The 22523-nt window shown below is 37.6% G+C and overlaps 1 protein-coding gene across 2 annotated transcripts in view; it reads left to right on the forward strand.

The window, feature by feature from the left end:
- LOC120419325 (bifunctional 3'-phosphoadenosine 5'-phosphosulfate synthase) overlaps positions 1-22523 on the forward strand; it is a 23972-nt gene continuing 1449 nt past the window's right edge. Inside the window, exons 1-2 of one of the 2 annotated variants that reach the window (XM_039581998.2) lie at positions 1-236; positions 14998-16480. In XM_039581998.2, the coding sequence (XP_039437932.1) occupies positions 198-236; positions 14998-16480 (1522 nt within the window). In that variant the 5' untranslated portion in view covers positions 1-197. Of the gene's footprint in view, positions 237-6945; positions 7535-14997; positions 16481-22523 lie in introns of those variants that run through there. The other variant, XM_039581997.2, reaches the window with a different exon arrangement.

The raw sequence follows: 22523 nt of genomic DNA on the forward strand, positions 1-22523 counted from the left end.
TCCCTCCCGGTTTCAGCAGTGAAAAAGAGAAAAAAGTGGCCCCATTTAGAGTGAAGAGGAGCGATTGTCCACGGTGCGAAGACGTGGAACATCGAAATTATTATTTTATACGGTTTTAATTCAACGCTTCTAGAGTGTTTCCAAGAATTGTGACTAGTGACTTTAGCAAGTGGAGCATATCAACTTGAGCAAGAATTATGATTGCGAGCGGAAGTGATACCAAAAAGCAGAAAACGGTGAGTTACTTTTTATGAAACAAAATTTTAGCATAAACTATTTAAATTATAGAATGAGCATGAATTGTTCGTACTCAATTCTCATTTATGTACTAAACAGATAATCTTGATCCAACGTAACACCATATGGGAGCACATGCTTCCACCGTGAAGAGATAATTTAACTCAATCCACGTTTGTACAATGTTGTCTCATGAGCGATTTTTTAGTATGTTTTGATGTTTTGTTCGGAACAGATCGGATAGGTGATAATAACATAAAATGAGACTTGGTAGTAAATCAGGCTGGACAAGAATCGAGAAATGGAATTAGACCTTCATATGTCTTGTTTCATCCTCCTTTAAATATTTATATTAAATCTACGTCGATGTTAGGAGAGAAAACTATTTTTCTAACACATTTCAACATGCATTATTTATGGATCATACATCTTTTTGAAATGATAATCTGCATGATTCGCTGAAATTTGGCAATCTTCTGTTTCAATGAAACTAGTCTTGTTGGGAGCAACTTCACATTTTATTGTTGGTATCGTTCACCCTGATGCGTTTGCTCTACTTTTAAAAAATGATAAAGCCGTCCTATTTGAAGAATTCTAGTGATAAGGATGGAGTAGCGTCTACGGTTGGTTTGCTTTTTTTTGATTTCATTTGTTTGGATGAAAAGCTCGGAGAGATGTTTTCTTTGATGATTTAATCGTCGTGATTAAATAATTATGTCCTTAAAGTTTTTAATTTGAATAGGATTTACGTAAAAAGTATCTTATTCCACAGACAGTCTGAGCTTATTCTTTAGTTATGCCACTTTTTACTACATTAGTGATATATCAAGGAATTTTTAAGCTCTGACGCCCTAAAACAATAAACATATGGGTCATTCCACCTGAAGTGTGCAAGAAAAAATGCAAATTTGAAAATTACCATCTCCGATTCTGCTCAAATTTTTCAGAGCTGTTGAGACTGTGTTGAGACCATCGAAATATGCAAAAATTCCGAATATCATCCAAAATCCAAATCCCCCTCAATTTTTGTACCCTTCCAAAAAATCGACTTTTTGCGATTTTTGAGCGAAACCCCTATCTTTAAACGACGATAACTCAGGAACCACTAATCTTTTAGGGTTGGTCTTAGAATCAATTTTGAAGGACGTAGAATCGATTTCCGTGATCAAAATTCAGATTAACAGATGTTTTTTACCTGTATTGCGCAATTGAAAACTTTAAATGGCCGTATTTCAAAACAGCCCTAATTATTTATTTTTAATTTGACCTCACCATCGTATTCCCCGGCCAATTTTACATAAGAATCACTTATCGACAGAAAGGAATATGTTTCGTTCCAGAGATATCGAATTTTAAAGTTTTAAGTATTTGAGATATATACATATATATTTTTTGCAAACAAGAATTGCGTGGGTGCTATTTTTTGTCATTCTGTGCCTGTTTTGGATAAAAATTCTTAATTTTGAATTATTTTTTTTTTTTAGATCAGATGATTCAATTTCATAAAGTTAAAATTGAAAATTGAATCAACAGTTTTAGTTATATCGTCGATTAAAACATGAGGGGTAAGTGAGTAGCACTTAAAAATATTATTTTTTTCAATTTTAATTTTCATTCTTTGAAAGGAGATATCTAAGTTACCAAAGGTCGGATCGACAATATCAGATACAGAAATAAAATTATATAGAATTTTTGAATAGAACGACAAGTTAATTCTGTAGAGCAAACAATTAGATTTGAATTTTGAAAAATTCGCATAATTGTCCCATGTTAAAAAATAGCAACTAAGAAAAACGCAATTAAAAATTACTGAAAAAAATAAATAAAAGAAAACGACAAATATCAGTTAACTGAGAATTCAGATGAATCTAAATTACTGCATCGTTTACTGAATTTCAGCAAAAAAATGGTGTGCAAGGAGCCCAAAGGCTTTAATGGGAGAGCACCCAAACCTAAAATAATACTTCTAAACGCTGTAACCAATAAGGGTTTGTAGGCCTAGTGAAAAATATTTAATTTAACTCAAAAGTATTTCATTTAACTCAAAAAGCCATTAAAAACCAGCTACAAGTCGTATGAGAAAAAAAAAACTTTTGCTGGATCGAGAAAGCAGATCTGATGCAAACAAACCAATTTTTGACATATGTACTGCCGTTCTACGCATAATTGTCCCATGTTCAAAAAAGGGCAACTGAGAAAAACGCGAATGAAATTTTTCGATCGATTTCTTTGTTTCTACGCATAATTGTCCCGTGGGTCCCATTCACCGTATATGTCCCTAATCACCCCGGTTAAAATTGTATCACCCTTATTTGTAATCCTCTTGCAGTTAAACATGTAAACTAGATAAGATGCTTCGTAAAACTCATGATTTCGTGATAGAAAATACTTGGTGGGACAATTATGCGTAGAAGTGCAACGATGGGACAAACAGACTTGGTGTTGTTTTTAATGATTTTTAGAACAAAGTACTAGATTTTATGTGTTTTTCTGAAAGTATACCAAAAACTAAACTTAAAAATGATAAAAAGTCAGAATCGTACAAAAATGACATGGGACAATTATGCGTAGAACGGCAGTGTAGACGTTAAAATATGGTGTAGTAAGCAGTACAAACATTTGTAAGCAGAATTAATTTTGGAAAAAGTAATCTTGGAAAAAGTGTTTAACACATGTAGCCCCAATGGGGTCAAACAAGTTGGAAATGCAACTTCAACAGCGAAAACTGAACCGATTTGGATGATTCTTGTTCCATTTGATCCAAAAGGATGTCAAGAATCATATCCAGGGTGGATCCAAAATAGATGAAATTACCTTAAGTTACAGAGGGAAAGTTATTTCCAACTTTTTGCCTTCCTCACTTTACTGAGGAAAGGCTATAAAATCACTCGAAAAACGAACTTTTTAGTTAGACCTCCTAGACCTACCGTCATTTGTACTTATCGACTCAGAATCACCAGCTGAGCAAATGTCTGTGTGTTTGGCTGTATGTAGACATGTGTACCAAATCAATGTCACTGGAATATCTTGTTACAGGCTCAACCGATTTTGGCCGGAATGGTTTTAATCGATCCGTCTTAACGTCCCCTAAGTTGCTATTTAAATTCATGCAGTTTGATCATGTATTTAAAAAGTTATGTTAAAAAAACTGTTTCATATTAAATTAAAATTATGGTAAAAAGGGTGGTTTTTTCATGAAACCCTCACATGTTATATATTTTTAGAAAGCATATGAGAAGACCTTTCTTGTGGATTAAGAATTTTCAAGACTTGACTTACCTATCTAAAATTACAAGCAGTTTAAAAATGGTCTGAATTTACATAACCTCAAATGGTCCCGTCTGATCGCCACGAAAAAAGCCTTGTAGAGGGATGCCATTTTCCTAAAAGGCGATGTCTGTATAATCTTGACAAAAAGTCTGTAGGAAGTCTGTTTTTTTTTACTCGTCACTTATTTTTATTAGGACCTCTTAGGTGCTGCGATCACGTTAGGGGAGATCCATAAACCATGTGGACACTTTAGGGGATTGTAATCACTCTATAAATGAGAGGAAGGCACCAACCACCTAAAGGTGGATTAAGTTACGTTTTTTTCAAGGGTTCAAAAAGTTGGAAATGTAACTTCAACCGGCCATGAAGTTTGCAAAAAAAAAAAAAAAATTGAATTTGTGGGATGTTATTGCAACTACAACTATGAAGCAGGCATCTTGTATGAGCACTAGCCCAGTCACGGCGTTCTAGCAGGATTCTAGCAGAGTTCTCACAGAACTGGATATTCTTATAGAATTCTAGCAGAGATGTTTCACTATTCTAGCAGGATTCTGGCAGAACCAGTTCTGCTAGAATATTTCGTGACTGGGAGGGTGTAATATGGTTGCATGGAAAAAAATATGTTGTCAAAATTTAGTGAGCACACACAGCAAATTTTGGGTTCAATTTCAGTAAAATAAATAGCTGAATGTGATTCAGTAATCATCACGTTTACTGAAATTCGGTAATAAACAAAAACATTACTGAAAAATCAGTAACTGGCTATCTGTCAAACTGAAACGTCACTTATTACTTATTGTTTGGATGCTGCCGAGAGAAAATCCTCTCTCAAATGTTTTTTTTTGTATTGTGATCTTTAGAAACAAAGGTAAGAAAAATGTTAATAGCGTGCTAACCACCTGTTTTTCTAGGTTTGGACGATTGATGGAATAGATGAATAAATAACAGTATTTTATGACAAGAAAAATTATATTTTTTTTGCTGAATCTTCAGCAAATTATCTGTCAAACTGCCGCAAGAAAATTACTGAATTTTCTGCAAAATAATTTGACGTTTCTTTTGTTGAAATTTCAGTAGTTTTTGGCAACCATTTTACTGAAATTTCAGTAATTCATCTGTCAAAGTGACAAATATCAGTTAACTGAGAATTCAGTAAAATCTAAATTACTGAATCGTTTACTGGATTTTCAGTAGCTGAAAATTCAGTAAAACTTTACTGAATTTCAGCAAAAAATGTGGTGTGCAGCAAATTTTTAGTTTCTTTTGGGGTCCTAATCAACTCCCCAAAGTTTATGAAAGATTGGTTTAGTCCTCACTTTGTGCCAAACAATTAAACTTTCGTTGGGAATTTTTATAGGAAAACCTTTTTTTTTTGGATTTTGTAATTTATTAAATTCACTTTTCACGCTGTATTAAAACTAGAGGTGGGCAAAACCGCTCTTTTTTAAGAGCCGCTCATTTTCGTTCGCTCATTAAAAAGAGCCGCTCTTTTGAACGGCTCTTTCGCTCTTTTTCAAAGTTTGTGATTTTTTTTTAAATCGTGTGATTTCATAAGTTATTTTTCATTGGACTTTTATAAATTACTTGATAAAACAAATTAAAACTGAAAACGAGAAGATGCCCTTAAAAACCATAGGTCTTTATGGTCTCTTTGTCAAGATTTCTACTCGAACCTAAACATTTGAGTAATTGAATGGCATCCAAACTTAAATCTAGGATGCTGGAAAAATTGTTTTTAATTTTAAAATTGCGTTTTTTTCTGCAAGAATTGAACTAATGCTGATGTATTATTTGGAGAAAATATTCTGTGAAATCTTTTCTACATTCTGATTTGATCGATAAAGTCTATAGACTCGATTTTTGGTAATATTTTACAAATTATGCAATTTAAAGCTCAAATTCGTATTCCGGTAATACTTTAATGTACAATCAGTTTTTTCATTTTGTTCAGAAAGTCATTTTCTTTTGGGATTAATTTTTATAAGCATTGAAATATTTGAAATTGCATTTTCAATTCTCAAAAACAAATTTTGTTTGGAAATTCAACAAATTATGTTTGTAACATAAATCATGCCATCTTGAAACGGTTCTTTCAAAAGACCGAAGTTTAAATAAGAACCGCGGTTCTTTTTTTCTGAGCCACGGTTCGTTCGCTCTTTTCAGTGAACCGGCTCTTTGAGCGGCTCGCTCTTTTTTTGCCCACCTCTAATTAAAACCATTATTTTAGAGCAAAAAACACGTTTCTGACCAGTTTTAAGGACGCTGTATTTTTTTTAAGGGGCAAGCTAGCACCATACTCTCTTGGGGAAAGTTGTAGTGCACCTTCTAGAGCATCCGAATATGAATCAAGTTTTAGTATAGCGTATGTAGAGTTTTTTACATGCGCATGTATTGCGTGTACGTACACGAAAAAAAGTGAGGTTAAATTTTGTCCGGCCAGCAAAATCAAATGGTGCGCTAGTGTGCGTACGCGAAACGTCATAAAGCTCTATACTGACAAATTTCTGTGCTGGAAAATCGATTTTGATATTACACCCTAATGAGCACACACACATTATTTTGCTGAAGTAGTTACTGGAGAAATATAGATCATGGAAAAGACGTAAACAAGCTCCTTAAAAATACTAAGGGCAACAAAATGTGAGCGTTCCGAATGCGATGACTGTACTTTAATAAGAATTGGAGACAGGATTAGTCTTTGTCGAGGAATATAATTTTGAATAATGTAATCGGTATAAAATAGTCTCCGCGACGTCGAACAAACGATACCGTTATTGACAATCAGTCGCTATCTAATCAAGAGCAATAATTGTCTTTGTAGTCTTCTTCTGAATTGTGCAAATTGCACCTTATTTTTACAGTTTTGTCACTACAAATTGAAAAGTAATGGTTCAAATAAAACAATAATTTTTGTTTAGAAATTTAAAGCAGAAACAACCTTTAAATTGTTGTCGTCGAATTCATTGATCTGCAAAAAAAATTTGTCTGCAATGCATTTTTTCACGTAGTTGAACTTATTGCACCTTTAATCAGTTGACTTTAAATTTGATTTTTAATATTTAATTCAATAAATAAAAGTTACACCTGTATGATGCAGTAAATCCTTATCTACGTCCTTACGTAACACAATATTTTCACCAAGTTCCGGGGCCAAAATTTAATCTTTTTCACGTGAATTAAAGTTCGAGTACTTGCCGTATGCCGCCCTCTTTAAACTGTCCATCAACGTTTGTTGGCTAGATCCACTCGAACAAAATAATATGCATAAGACGCTGGTCGACGGAGGTGTCGTCTCGATCGTCACCCCATCGGTCGTTGCGCTTAAGCGTCTGAGTCTGAGCGCCTGATTATAAGCATCTCTCGCGCGGCCCGACTTGGCTTAGTCGTCGGTAAGGCCTCATTTGGAAAGTACACGCGCGCCGCTCTTCTTGCTTCCACGCGTTCGACTGTTCGAGAGCTGCTTCTTGTGCGGGTTTTTGGAGTCTCGTCGTACACACAAATAGTCTAGCGTCGGACTTGGGGCGAATCGGTTCAGTGTTTTACTGTTGGTTTTGCTCGTGATCAGGAATAGCCAACAACAGAAGTATAGCAAAGTGTTCAACGGTCTTTTTGTTGGGGGGATTCGCGTAAGCTCAGCATCTTCACCTTTGCCATAATTGGGCACCTTACGTAAGGGACAGCAACCCTGCTCAACTCCCTTGGTTGAACTCCCTTCCAAACCCTCCCGGAAGTGTGCGCCTGACCGCAAGCAAGCCTGTGTGATCTCCGCGACCTGATAAAAGTGAGAGTTTTTCGTGCTTTATCGCGCTCCAGCTCCGGCAGCCTCAGAAGTGTTTTGTGCGCGCGCTCAGTTGAGACCAACTTGAAGAGGGAGAGAAAGGAAGCAATAATGTTTGTCAAGCGAAGGAAGTTCCCCAACTCCAACAACAACGAAATTTTGAACAACTCCAACTACGAGAAGCAGAAGCAGCAGGTGGCAAAATTGCGCTGCACCAAGCATAAAGACTGCAACGGCGGCACAAGTGAGGTAATGTGCGATATTTGAACTTATTTTGCATTTTTGGACGAGGGCACTGTTAAAAAAAATACAGTTTGGTATCAGAATCTATCTTTGAGTTGCAATTTAGTTAATCAACAGCATTCAAATTTTAAATTGAAATTTAGAAATTTTCCTAGTGACCACACATAAGCAATCACTTGTGTATACGAACAGGGCTTTAGGGATGGGCAACGTGTACAATATTGTTATACGCAACGTAAGTCAACGTGTTTACGCACCTCCAAGAGCGTGACTGTTGCGTCAAGTCCACGTGCCGGTACAACACGGCTCGAACGTTCGCCGTACAATTGATTCTGACGACGGCTGATGGATTTTTAGTTGTGCACCTTTGCCTCGGTTTGGAAATGTTACGGGGCACCTGTTTGTAGTTTAAAACTAGATAACAAAAAAAATCAAAATTGAACGAACAATGCCAAAGAGGCTATTAGCTTCGTTCTAACAGAGGACTAAGTCTGTATTTGAAACCTGTGGGGAACGTGCAGCCATGGTTTTGCGATCGAGACCTATATATTTCCAAGAAATATTTGGAAAACTTAACATGAATTAAAAAAAAACAAATACGCTCTAGAATGGGTCCAAACTTTTGTCCTTTGGATATTGATACCTAAGCAAAAATGCTAACCATTAAACTATCCTAGGGTCAAGGTGGCATTTAGAAAAAATCACATGAAATTTGATACAAGTTTTACTTGAATATTGAATAGGACCGAGCCATAGCAATATTACAGCTTAATAACTATGCAGAGCACCAAAATGTGTACATTCATTTCTAAATTTAAAGCTTTAATGTGCTCTAAAGAAGGTTTTGCTCGCGTTGTCCCGTCACAAAATGAAGCAATTGTCGAATCTCCTTAAAATTAGGTTTTTTAAACAAAATTCAACTCTAATTTATGATTTTGAATGCTACACAGCAAAAAATCCGATGGTAAAATCACATGCAAAAGCATGCACATCACTAGGGTTAGTGAAATTTCACGATTTCGCGGACAGCGTGAAATCCGCGAAATTTGGCTTTTTCCGCGAAATCCCGTGAAATTTTATGTTTGTGTGAAAATGTAACGATTTTTCTCAAAATAATTTATCAAACTCAAAAAGGAATAAAAATCATCTTATGAATAACTGCAGAATTGAGCGAGTGAATTCACTGGTTTAATTACTCATATACGGTTTGTTATTTTTGACGATTTCGTGGACGGCGTGAGATTCGTGAAATTTATCAATTTACTCAAATCATTTTTTTTAAATAACAACTTTAATAAATATGTCATCCAAAAAGACTTTTCAATCAAGTTTTATTAGTTTTCAATTAAAAAGCTTTAATATATATTTATTAGGGTGGGTCATTTTTTTCGAAAGTGTTCGGATCAAGTTGATATAAACCATTTGAAGATATGTACAGATTTTAGATTTTTATTAGAAACTAACTAAATTTAGTAATATTTTCATTCGCTGTGATTACTGCTGTTTTATTTGATAGATATAGTTTTAAAAGAAATTAAAAGAATCAAGCTTTGTTTTATTCAAAATAAAATGAAGAGTATTTTTTTGGGCCTGTTTAATTTTAACGATATTTGTTTATTTGGGTTGATGATTCCAGTGAAAGTTAAAAAAAATACTACTTTTTAGTTTTCTTTTCTCATTTAGAATATTTTGAATTTCGTTAAAAATTAAATTAATTTTGCTAATTGATTTTAAATTAAGTTTTTGAAAAGTAAGCTTAAACCGTTGAAAAATATGTTTAAATTCAATTTAATGTACTCATTTTGACTGGACAAGTTTGTAAACACAGCAAAAAATCCGATGGTAAAATCGCATGCAAAAGCATGCACATCACCTTCGTCAAAATAAACACTTAATATTACACACAGCATGTACAGGCCTTTTACACGCAGCTGGATTACTACTTTTTTAGATGTGAATCTTGCTTTGATATGAAATGCAATAAAATGCAAAATGATATAACAGGAGCATATTAGCCAAAACATTTTAGCTTTTTTAGTCGAATATTAAAAGAGCAGTTCAGTAAATGAGAATACGCGTGCCCTTCATTTTGTTTCAAAATATATATATATATATATAGAGCCCATCCATAAACCAAGAGGAATATTATTTTGAAAATTGGGAGAATTTTTTTTTGTTTCGCATTCAAATTTAGTGATGATTTTTTTAGTTTATTGAAGAATAATATATAATGAAGCATAAAAAGTAGTTTCTGTGATTTAAACATAGGAATTTCAGAGTTATTTTAACATCTTTCAAGTTCCGCGAAATTTGCGTGAAATTTTTTGTTTTGAAATTGAGGTCCCCGTGAAATTTGCCATTTTCGAGCGTGAAAAATCACTAAGCCTACACATCACCTTCGTCAAAAAAGACACTTAATATTAAACGCTGCATGTACATTTTTTTGTAAACACAAAAAAAAAGTTGCAACCGACAGGACTCAAACCCAGCACCAACAGTTAGGACTGGCGCCTTAGCCCGCTCGGCTATCAGACTGATGAAAAATGGAAAGGATAAACGTATATGTGAGCTTGCCATTTCGGTCAAGTAGGTTTCCCATACTGATGGGCTACATATTTCAGGGTATAATATTACACAGAATTTCATAAAATAATGCAAAATTTATTTTACACCCAGGCCTTTTACACGCAGCTGGATTACTACTTTATTTGCTGTGTAGTTTTTATTCAAATTCTTATAAACATTATAAAAAAGGCTCTTTAAGACTGTTACCTAAGGTTAGAGGCAGTCTTTTTGCCTTTCTCACCTTACTGAGGAAAGGCTATAAATCACTCGAAAAATAAACTTCTTAATTCGACCTCCTAGACTCACCTTCACGTAGGGGGAGAGGGAGTAACATGCACCCCCTAAGGGAAAACTGTGATTTCTCAACCATTACAACATTACTTTGGAAGAATTTTGTTCGATGTTCTAAAACAACTATTATTCTTCGTCATCCGTATGAAAAATGTCTTAAAAAACCTCAAAATTGTTCGAAAATATCAAATTTCTAAAAACATGTTTGATTCATTTCAAACAACCATGCGGGGCAATATGCACCGCAACATTGGGGCAAAATGCACTACAACAACGGGGCAAAATGCACCGGGTAAAAGCAGTTTTTACTAGTCACCATTAGATGACACCGCTGTTTTTACAAAGGAGCTTCACAGCGGTGCATTTTGCCCCGACCACGCCTTTTGCAGAAAATTTAATTAAAAATGCATTTTTTGATGTTTTTGGACTCATCTATCTACAGAATAATGAAGATTATGGCCAAAACTATATATAATACCTCAACACTTACAATATCAAGAAATGCTTTTTGTATTGTCCAAAAATCATAATGAAGGTTCAATGAAAATTAGATGAAAACACAACATTTCTTGACTTTTTTTTGATAAGGTCCTATAAACAAATGTAAACATTGAGTGTATCCCGCTTACTCCGATGGACTTTGACATAAGGTGTGAAAGGGATACACTCAATGTTTACATTTGTTTATAGGACCTTATCAAAAAAAAGTCAAGATTTTAAAGTTTTGCAAATAACTTGAGCTGTTTCTATACTGCGATGCTCAATTTTTTCCAGCATGGTTTAGCAATGTTAAGCTTCCAATTTCTATGATTTTTTCTCCGGAAAATTCTTCCAAATACCGAGAAAAGCAGGGGGTGCATTTTGCCCCGGAGGTGCATATTACCCCCTCTCCCCCTATACATATCGACTCAGAATCAAAAACTGAACAAATGTCTGTGTGTGTGTTTGGATGCGGATGTGTGCACCGAAAAATTCTCACTCAATTATCGCAGCACTGGCTGAACCGATTTTAATCGTTTTGGTCTCATTCGATTTGACTTGGGGTCCCATAAGTCCCTATTGAAAATTATGATGTTTAGTAAAGTACTTCTAAAGTTATGCTAAAAAAACAATTTTGAAGAAAGTCCGGAAGATCGTAAAATGGGTGGTTTTTGTTAGAAAACCCTTCATGTTATACATTTTTAGAAAGGTAAATACCAACCTTTACAACGAGCCCAAACATTGAAGATCTGATAACCCGATCAAAATTTCTTAGCATTTATGTGTTATTTATACACTTTTTGAAGGTCATATCTCAGATATTCCGATGAAAATAGTGTCCGAGTCCATTATGGGACCCGTCGTTAGTTAGATAATTGAAAGACCTTTCAAACGAGCCTAAACGGCAAAATGCAAACTGCAACGACAAAAATATAAAACAATTTGAAGTAAATAAATGAATGTGAACAGTTAATAACAAAACGAAAAGTACAACAAAGATGAAAAGCATTTAGCCATACCACTTAGAATGTAAACGAAATGTAATTATTATAAGAATGTTCAATAAGGATTTATTTAATTTCGAAATTTTCAAATTTTACCAAAGCCAAAATTATGTTATTGTGAGGAAGATATGATGGATTTAGTAACGTTTTTTTTTAGTTAATTTCGTTGTTGTTTTCAATAATCAAGACACATAACCCGAAAATAGCGATGCAAGAAGCATATCCCGTAACGGGCCAGTTTTAAATGGACCTTAGACTAAATCCTGAATTCGGATATGCCTGTTGATTTTCTCAATTCTCAAAGGGAACTCAAAGTTTCAAGATGGCGTCCAATATGGCGCCTGAATGGAAAACCACCAACAAAGGATTTATAAGTTGAATCAACTATAGTCAACTTTAACTAATTTGGGGTCGCTGAGCTCGAATTTGAGTCATAGAATACTCCAAAGCACTAGGGAAATGTGCAATATAAGATGGCGGTCAATATTAAAATATTAAAATTATGGGGTAGCTGACTGAGCCCTAGTACTCAGGTATTTTAAAACTATCTTGGATTGCACATTCCCTAAGTACTTTGGAGTTTTCTAAGGCTTATATTCGAGTTCAACAACCTAAAATTAATTAAATTTGACCTGTTGGCTGCCTGTTTCATTTTTGAATATATAAAATTCAATAACCTTGCTTAGGAGCGGCCGTGGCTGACTGGTTACGGTGTTCGCTTTGTAAGCGAATGGTTCTGGGTTCGATTCCCATCTGCTCCCAACGAGAAAGTTAAGAACACATAATTTTGAAATGATGAATATGAACGAAAAATCAAAGTCGCTCGAAGCGGGGTTCGATCCTCCGTCCTTTGGATTGGTAAGCAAAAATGCTAACCACTAGGCCATGGCGACTTGGTGAGCGTGGACTGGAATTAGGAATACTGTTACAGAGAGCGAGTTGTGGCGCTATAACCACGGCAAAATAGTGTCCAGGGCATTCGTGGAAATACAATGTCCCATCCCAGAGGGCCCCGGAGTACCAAACCTTCTTAGCATGGTGCTCCCAACGAATACAACCAAATCACGGAGCGTATGGTGGTGTGTCCCCACGCTTCTTCCTTCCCTGTCGATTCAGAATTGTGTTGTTGTTCGAACACTCTGTGCTCAAACTCAACCCAATTACGAGTCATCTCTGCGATACGGCTTTACGCAGTAGGCCTGGCCGGTTTAACGCTTGTGATGTTTCAATGCATTCCGATGCAATGGCGCACTACAAATGTTAATAAATGACAAGAAGAGTGCTAGGCGTCATCTAACCTAAGGCACTCTCCAGGATCCCTTCGAAAGATTGGCTGCGCTAGGGTCTGATTAGATTAGATTAGATTAGATTAGATTAGATAAAATTCAATAACCTTGCTTCGCCAAGATGGCCACCATCTTGGATTGCACATTCCCTGAATACTTTGGAGTATTCTAGGGGTCATATCAGACTTCAGCGATCCAAAAAAAAAAGCAAAGCAATCCACTTTAACGACCCCCGGGTCTTTTGTGGTCTCTGTTGCAAGTTTCTGCTCATTTCTAGGTGTCCGAAGGTTATGTGTGGTGAGTCACTCAAAACCTCTTTTACGCAAATGGACCTACGTTTTACTTCCCCATCCGATAGAAGGCCAGGAGGATAAGGCGGGAATCGAACCCGCGCCCCATAGCAACTTAGGAATCGGCAGCCGAAGCCGCTAACCACCGCGCCACGAGGCCCAAATTAGTTAAATTTGACTAGTTGATTGAACTTAAAAATCCTTTGATGGTGGTATTTTCATTTAGCCGTCATATAAGACGCCATCTTGAATATCTCGCTTCCCTTTGAGACTCAGGAAAATCACAAGGCAAATTTGAATTCAGAAGAGGTCGATTTAGTCTTGATCGATCAAAAAATTATTACACTCTAACCCCGACGGTTTGACACCAACTGTTGTCAAACGAACGGGATCACTTTTTAGTTTAACACCCCTTTTACACGGAGTTCACACAAACTACCAAACGTTTATGTTGATAGTGTGCGTGACCGCCGTGTAAAAAGTGACAGTTCGTCACACGTTTTGCTTCTAGACACGAAAAATGAGCACCTTTTTTGAATTCGTGCCTTGACCAAAAAAAATGCCGTAAACGCAAACTTGCGTCAGTCGTAACCCTGGTTGCTTTCGGCCAATTTTCGATTTTTAAGAAGCATTTTAATAGTAGTAGTAGTATTTTAATAATAGTAACAAGTTGCAAAAAGAGGATTTTTTCAGCACGAGTCGTACATTTATCCAACGAGGTTCACCGAGTTGGATAAATATGAAGAGTGCTGAAAAAAATCAAGTTTTGCAACGAGTTCCATACAACATTTTTTGCAATTCCGAAAAACACCCATTGAGTGAAATTTTAAGTCAAATTTTCATTTTTTTGTCAATAAATCGTTTAAATCAAAAAAAAAATTTGAAAAGTGTTACTTTTCGAAACAAGTGCTGAAAAGTTCAACTTTTCAGCACCCGTTTCAGTGCTGAAAAGTAGAACTTTTCAGCATTTATTTTGAAAAGTGTTGCTATTCGATTCTGTTATTTTTGGTACAGAAAAGTAGGCTATTTCGTCGTTCAAGAATGACTGGAAAAGTAAGTAGTTTCACGACGGAATTGCAAAAATGTGTTTTTTTAAATTCTACCCAATGTTCAATCGATAGTATCTTGGAAATCATTGATCAGACTTTAAATGTTAAAAAGTTAAAGGGCTTACATTAATTGGCACTATTGAAATGTAAGCCGTGATTTAAAAAAAAAATTAATCAATGTCATGACAAAATTTCAGCCCCAGCCAGACGCAATGTAACTCTTGATGCCGGTGTATAAATTTGAAACAACAATATAGCTACGGATGATGAAACATAAAATAAAAAAAAAGTCCAGCATTTAAAGCACATGTGGTGTTTGTAATGCACATGCTTGTTGAAGCCCTTCTAACGATTCTTCAAGGTTGAAGGAACATCTAAGGCTTTGATGCTTAATTGTCCCAGTATGTTGAGCGTCTTTCAGATTTAAGCAAAGATCGCCTGAATTGGAAAGGTTTTTTGAATGTAGCATACTAAAGTAATGTCTCTTCTCCTCATCTTTTGCAGTGCCTGCAAGTTGCCACCAATGTCACCGAGCAGAAACACAACGTGACCCGGGAGGTGCGTGGCCAGAATCTCGGTCTCTGCCGGGGCTTCCGCGGCTGCACGCTCTGGCTGACGGGACTCAGCGGAGCGGGCAAAACGTCGATCGCGTTCGAGCTGGAAGCCTACCTCGTGTCCAAGGGCATCCCTGCGTACGGCCTCGACGGGGACAACATCCGAACGGGTTTGAACAAGAACCTGGGCTTCTCGCAGGTCGATCGAGAGGAAAACATTCGTCGTGTGGCCGAAGTGGCGAAACTGTTTGCCGACAGTGGAGTCGTGTCGATCTGCAGCTTTGTGTCGCCGTTCGCCGAGGATCGGGAGATGGCGCGGAAGATTCACAAAGATGCGGACTTGAAGTTTTTTGAAATCCACGTCAATACTCCGCTGGAGGTGTGCGAATCTCGAGATGTTAAGGGGCTGTACAAGAAGGCTCGCCAGGGTTCGATCCAAGGGTTTACGGGAGTTACGCAAGCGTACGAAGCTCCCGAGAGCCCGGACTTGGCCGTTTCGACGGAGGGTGTTACGGTACGACAGTCGACGTACAAGCTGATAAAGCTACTTGAAGACGAGAACATTATACCAAAGTTCATCAAGGAAGACGAACCCATTCCGGAGTTGTTTGTGGCGGACCACTTGAGAGTTGAGGTCGAGGCGGAAGCAAAAACACTGCCATCAATCCCAATCAGCACCGTTGAGTTGCAGTGGCTCCAAGTGCTGGCCGAAGGTTGGGCCCACCCGTTGAAGGGTTTCATGCGCGAGAAGGAATATCTGCAGGCGTTGCATTTCAACTGTGTATTAAGCGAGGATGAAACGATGCGTGAAAACCAGTCCATTCCAATAGTATTATCGGTTAGTGAAAGTGATAAGAACAAACTAGACGGAGTCAGTGCCCTGTCGTTATCGTACGAGGGTCGGTTGGTGGCAATTCTGAGGAAGCCCGAGTTTTACGCTCAGCGAAAGGAGGAACGATGCGCGCGGCAATTCGGAACCGCAAACGGCGACCATCCGTACATCAAGATGATCATGGAATCTGGCCAATTTCTTGTCGGTGGCGAGGTTGAAGTGCTCGATCGTATCGTTTGGAACGACGGGCTGGACAGCTATCGTTTGACGCCGAACGAGCTGCGGAAAAAGTTCCAGGACATCAAAGCGGACGCCATATTTGCCTTCCAGCTGCGCAATCCCATCCACAATGGACACGCACTGCTGATGAGCGACTGCCGCCGTCAGCTGGTGGAGCGCGGCTTCAAGAATCCGGTTCTGCTGCTGCATCCACTCGGCGGTTGGACCAAGGACGACGACGTGCCGCTGCCGGTGCGAATGGCTCAACACCAGGCCGTGCTAGATTCGGGAGTGCTGAAGCGGGAGCACACAATTTTGGCCATTTTCCCGTCTCCGATGATGTACGCTGGCCCGACCGAGGTGCAGTGGCATGCGAAAGCAAGTGAGTATTGTATGTGATTGAAAAACGTGTGCATTTGAGAAACATGTGGGGATAGTTTTAAAATTTATTGTATCATTTGGATATCTGAACCAGCAATTTTACATCATTGCACAGTGGTCTGAAACCGAAATCTAGTGTGACAAAATTATTAGCGGCCACACTTTATGAATTAGAGCTTTGGTGTCTTCGGGATAAATAATAGGGGTGTCTTTTGGTATAGTGGACATTAGGGTGTTCCAAATTTAGGGTGGTTCAGAATTTTTATTGTAGCGGGATGACGAGATAGCACTTCGGTGTTTTCAGAAAAGTTGTAGGGAACAGTTGTCCCGCCCGTGTGGATCAATCGGACCGCGCACTGGACTCCAATCCAGAGGTCGCCGGTTCGAATCCCGCGGCGGGCGCTCTAAAATTCTTTGTGTAAATATGGGTATTCGGCGCCGTCGCTCCGTGCCATACTTTCATACACTTAGGAGCCCAGGGCGGCGAAGTCCTTGTAGATAAAAAGGAAGACACTAGTGGTTGGTACTAGCAATGGTGGCCGACAGCTATAAAGTCAACTTCGTTTGTAGGGAACACTATTCCGAGCAACTTTGCTGAATGTCACAAAGCTCTATCTCAGGCCTGCCCAACCTTTTCGGCTCAATTTTCACATTTTTGATCGTCAAAATTACAATGGTTCATTTTTTCATGGTTTCTTTGATGGAATCGGTTCTCAGATGACCAGTGAATCAGTGTCTTGCGAACCTTCGAGGTGAACGGACACTAGAGCTGCGGTATTTTTTACTACCTAAGCTCAGAGTTATTTCCAGGGCTGTGGAGTCGGAGTCGGAGTCGGAGCCGGAGTCGGTGGAGTCGGGTCTTTTTGGGGACCTGGAGTCGGAGTCGGAGTCGGAGTCGTCAAAACTCGAACAGCTGGAGTCGGAGCCGGAGTCGGAGTCGGCTAAATTTTACGAGCTGGAGTCGGAGTCGGAGTCGGAGCCGAAAATTTCAGATAACCCGGAGTCGGAGTCGGAGTCGGAGTTATCTAAAATTGAACAAAAAATATCTTTTTTTATTGTTAAGTATTTGTTATAATGCAGGTTAATTCATAAAACTTCTTATATTTTAATAATTTTTTTAAAGTCGCAATAGATTTAGTAGTTAATAGATTTACCAGATGAGCAATTCTCTACGAAATCGGCCGATTTCAATCTTTTTTATTTTATTTTTTTGTTGTTTGACTCAAACTTTATGGGGGCCTTCTCACAAGATGCCATTTTGTGTCATTGATTCACTCACAGTAATCTCCATACAATTTTGGCAGAAGTTCATATAAAAATGGTACGTAAATATTCGAAAATCTTTAACTTTTCAAGAATTTTTTATATTTGTGTTGGTGTCTTCGGCAAGGTTGTAGATATTGATGAGAACTATTAAAAACAGGTAATCGGACAAAACATTTGGTGATTTTTTAATTACAAAAAATCAAATTTTTAAATTTTTGAGTTTTTTTTGTTTTTTTTAGGGGACAAAACCCTGCATCAAGCCATACTCAAGTATGGGCCAAAACTTTGCCGACGATGCATGTTTTTTTTTTTAAATAGTGTTTTATGTAAAAATTGAAAACTTGTACTTAACATTTTCTGACCTAATTTTTGATGTAAAATCGGATTAGCCATCGAAAAATATTTTACACATCTTTTGATTAAGTACAACGTTTTAAAAGTATATCCACTGAAAGTAAAATTTTGCCGAAAAAATCCGGTTTTTTTACTTTTTAAAATAGTGTCCACGATTGTCCATTTCTAAAAATATTGAAAGTTTGGCCCTATTGAAATGTTAGCATTCATTAAAAAAAATTAAAAAAATATGTTTTTCCGAAAAGATCGGAAAATTTCACGAATGTTTCATTTTTCAATATTGAAAATAGGACTGCTGATATATAGACATTAGAAAATAAAGAGTTGTTTGGGTTAGACTTAAAAAAATCAATTTTCCTGTTTCTTTTATTCGCTGTATCTCAGCAACAAGTGGTCAAATCTTCTTAGACGTAATAGTAGGAAATTTTCTGAACTTTTCGATAAAAATATTTTCAGGAATGAACAATCATGGACACTATTTTCAAAAATCAAAAAACGGAATTTTTCGGACAAAATTTAAAAAAAAAATGTGTTAAGTACTTTTCGATTACAAATTAGATTTTACATAAAAATAAGGTCGAAAAAAGGCACGTGATTTTTTTTTTACAAAAATCACTATTTTTTTAAAAACCATAATTCGTCGGCAAAATTTTGGTCCATACTTCTGAATTGTTCTTCTGAAAATGCCTGGAGATATTTTTATATTTCTGTTTCAATTACGTTGAATACTTGTTACCTGGAAGTTGTGATTCGAACTTATTTTGTTTGAAAAAAAACATGAGAATTAGAGAGTATTTGAATAATCCTATTTAACAATGTTTTCAAAATAATAGTCAACTGACTTTTGAAACATTTGAAAATATGTGGAGTCGGAGTCGGAGTCGGAGCTAACCATTTGTTGAAAGCTGGAGTCGGAGTCGGAGTCGGCTAGAGTTTGTAGGCCGGAGTTGGAGTCGGAGTCGGAGTCGGCTAGAGTTTGTAGGCCGGAGCCGGAGTCGGAGTCGGAGTCGGCTTATCTCAGAAAGCTGGAGTCGGAGTCGGAGTCGGAGTCGTTTGAATCATGACCCGACTCCGCAGCCCTGTCAAACAAAATTCAAAGTCTTTTTAAAGACTACCTGAGTTATTTTCCAAAATTCTAAACAGTCTTTTCAAGACTAACCCCACCTGAAATTTTGTTGTATTTTACAAACGAAGCCATCTTTTTAAGAGAACTTTGATTGCAAAATGCGTCAAAACAAAGGTATACGCAAATCTTCTGAAGATTTGGTCGTTACGTCGGTGAAGCGTTTGAACGCTAAATCGGCTAACGGAAACAGAAAAAGAAAACAGCCTCTTCTGAGGTCTGATTCTGATTCTGAAAGTGAGGTCAATCCTCCAATTCCATTGGCAAACGGTTTCGGTGTTTTATCCGAAACTGTTGACAAGGATCCTTCTCCTCGTACTGAGCCTACTGCCGTCGAGAAACGAGTAAAGGCTCCGCCAATTGTAGTGACTTCCGTCTCCGATTTGGCCAGCTTTCGAACGCAACTGAAGAATTGCAAGGAAACTTGTAATTTGAAGGTTTCGTTCCAGCTTGGTCGAAGAGGAGAATGTCGCTTGTTGACGATATCTTTACAAGATCACCAAACTTTTGTTGGTTATTTGAAAAACCACAAACACAATTTCTACACGTATGAGACCAAGAATGCTCGTCCATTCAAGGCGGTCCTGAAAGGTCTCTCCAACGACTTGTCGGTGGATGAGATCAAAAACGAACTTAAGGTGTTGCTTGGCTTTGTCCCATCCCAAGTAATACCAATGAAGAAACAATCAAACGGGAATATTTCTCGCTTTGGTTTGACTTCACAATTTTATCTGATTCATTTCAACAGAAATGAAATCAACAATTTGAAACTTTTGGACAAAGTTCAGTTTTTGTTCCATGTACGGGTAAAGTGGGAGCATTTTAAGAAACATGGCGGTAATGGCCAGAATCTGACCCAGTGCCGGCGTTGCCAGGCATTCGGTCACGGTACTGATCATTGCGCCATGGTTCCAAAATGCATGGTTTGCGGGGATTCTTCTCACGACAAGGACAATTGTCCCGTGAAAGAAGTCACCCAATTTAAATGTGCAAATTGTGGTGGAAATCACAAATCAAATTTCTGGGATTGCCCCATCAGAAAAAAGGTTTTGGTTTCTCGTGCTAAGCATCAGCCGAAATCCAAACCGAAATTTTCTCAAAGTCAGGTTGTACCTGCATCTTTAAATCAAACGTTCGTGCTGTCTCACTCGAACAATGCTAGAAATACCCCTACCGTGGAAAAGTTAGGTAACACTAATGGTATTTCTTATGCCAACGTCGTTTCGAGTTCGGGTTCATCCACGAATTTTAAATCCTCTACCAATATTCCTGAAATTGGGCAGGTACCTCAAATTTCATTTGAAAATGTTTCTGCTGGCAGCAGGCCAAGGGTGCATGATACTGATGATACTCGTCGGTTGACACACCTAGGCGAGGAACATCCCGGAAAGAGCCCAACTACATCCGTAGTGCTGTTTGGACAAAACAGCATGGCTTTGGTTCCTTGCAAGTGTCCTATTTTCTTACCTCCACGTTGGCTTGGTTTAGTCATCATGATGACAAGGTGTAACCTAGCTGGTGGCCTGTGGAAACGACTCGTAAACCTTTGACCAGCGAGGGTTAGAGTAGAGACGGCCAAAAGAAAGGGGCGCGTCAATGTGGGAAAGGGAAGTAATTTGTGATTGTAGACGGTATTGTTTTGTCAACTGCTGTGGATGTACCTGAGCATCGCAGAACGGGGTTTCTCTTCTTTCCATTTCAGCTAACAGCTATCTTCTGTTTATTTTGTTTCACTGATTTTCTAAAACGGCTTCTGTTTACTATCCTCAATTTGATTTCGATTTTACTTATTTGATTCTCTTATTTCTCAACGCTTTTCCACTCTTTTTTACCAGTTGATGCTGCTGTAACAAACTGTCTGCTTTCCCTTAATTTGGCAGCAACTAGTTTTTGAATTCAAACTAAAAATAAAACAGTTTTTGCTTTAATGAAAGTTGATAGGCACACTTTGAATGGTTAGGCGCTTATACTTACATCAAACCCTACGTAATGTACCACCCTCGGCCGAGTTAAAATGCGTAACCGGAAAAGAAGGTGTGCATGCCTGGCACGAACACTCAAAGCGTGTTCTAGCGTGTTGCTCGTACTAACTCAGAGCAAGGGTGAGATGTAGGTGTAAGGGCAGTGCGTGTTCGTCGGGAACCTGGTGCATAAGATCGGTCAAGGCCCGCTCTTACACTGAAAATTGCGAATTGCGAATTGGCCGATCGGTAAACCGTTCCGAATATGAGGGATGCCTGTACTAAATTCTAGAGAATTATTGTTTTGGAAAATGTCAGTGAAACACGGTTCAGACACAATTATCCAAAGTTTCGGCTGTCAGTCAAAAAAAAAAAAAAAAAATTCTTGCATATAAGATCAAATTCGAGTTCTGCGACTCCACTTTAGTAAAATTTGCGTGGTTTATTGCCTGTTGACCCTCTACAACCCAACCCCGCCTCTAGACGGGCTTCGATCTAAAAAAATTAATTGTTCCATCCTAGAGCAGAAAATGTGAAAAACAAGCAAAAAATGGAAAAAGTGACTGTAAAAATATGAAAAAATTAGAAAGGCTAAATGTAATGATAGGAGGTGGTAGAATAGACCAAATAATACCAAAAACAAAGATAAACTAAACAAGATAAATGCAAATTAAAATAATGAAAATAAAACAAGAAAAACATAAAACAAGGGAAGTTATTTTTTTCGTAGAACAAAAGTTGTTCAAAATGACGGTAGAGGTTTAAGAAGGTATTACAATATGACAAACTAACAAACTAATTTGCAATTTTTAATAGTCTGACAAAAAAAAATAAAAAAATCTCGATTTTGCTCTGGGCGGGAAGGGGTTAAAAGGCCAAATGTTAAAAAGTTCTATCTTTGTACATTGGTTTGGAATGCGATTCCGCCATTCCAGGCCCGTTTTGCATTTTTTTTTCGGTTAATAAAATAAACTGAATTGATACCGTCAGTGGGGGTGACTATGGGTCAAAAAACGATACACCTCTCGAAATTTCTTAATAACAAAAACAATTTAAATAACATCGAAAATCTTTCAACGTAGATTTGTTCTTAGATAGTTTACTAACATTTTCCCAAAATATGGTGGATTTTGATGAACACTACCTTAAATGCCAATTGTTTGAAAATTGACCCAATCTCACCCCTTAGAGGGGGTGACATTGGGTCAAATGAAACTAAAATGATGCTCAAATACAACGATATGGTAAAAACAAGTCATCCAACAGCGTTTCTTGTTCGAGGGAATCGTATTGACACGCTACAATGTTTGAAGTGGAGATTTTCAAACATTTGGGTAGTT

Source organism: Culex pipiens, chromosome 3, assembly GCF_016801865.2.
Source record: "Culex pipiens pallens isolate TS chromosome 3, TS_CPP_V2, whole genome shotgun sequence".
Lineage (NCBI taxonomy): Eukaryota > Metazoa > Arthropoda > Insecta > Diptera > Culicidae > Culex > Culex pipiens.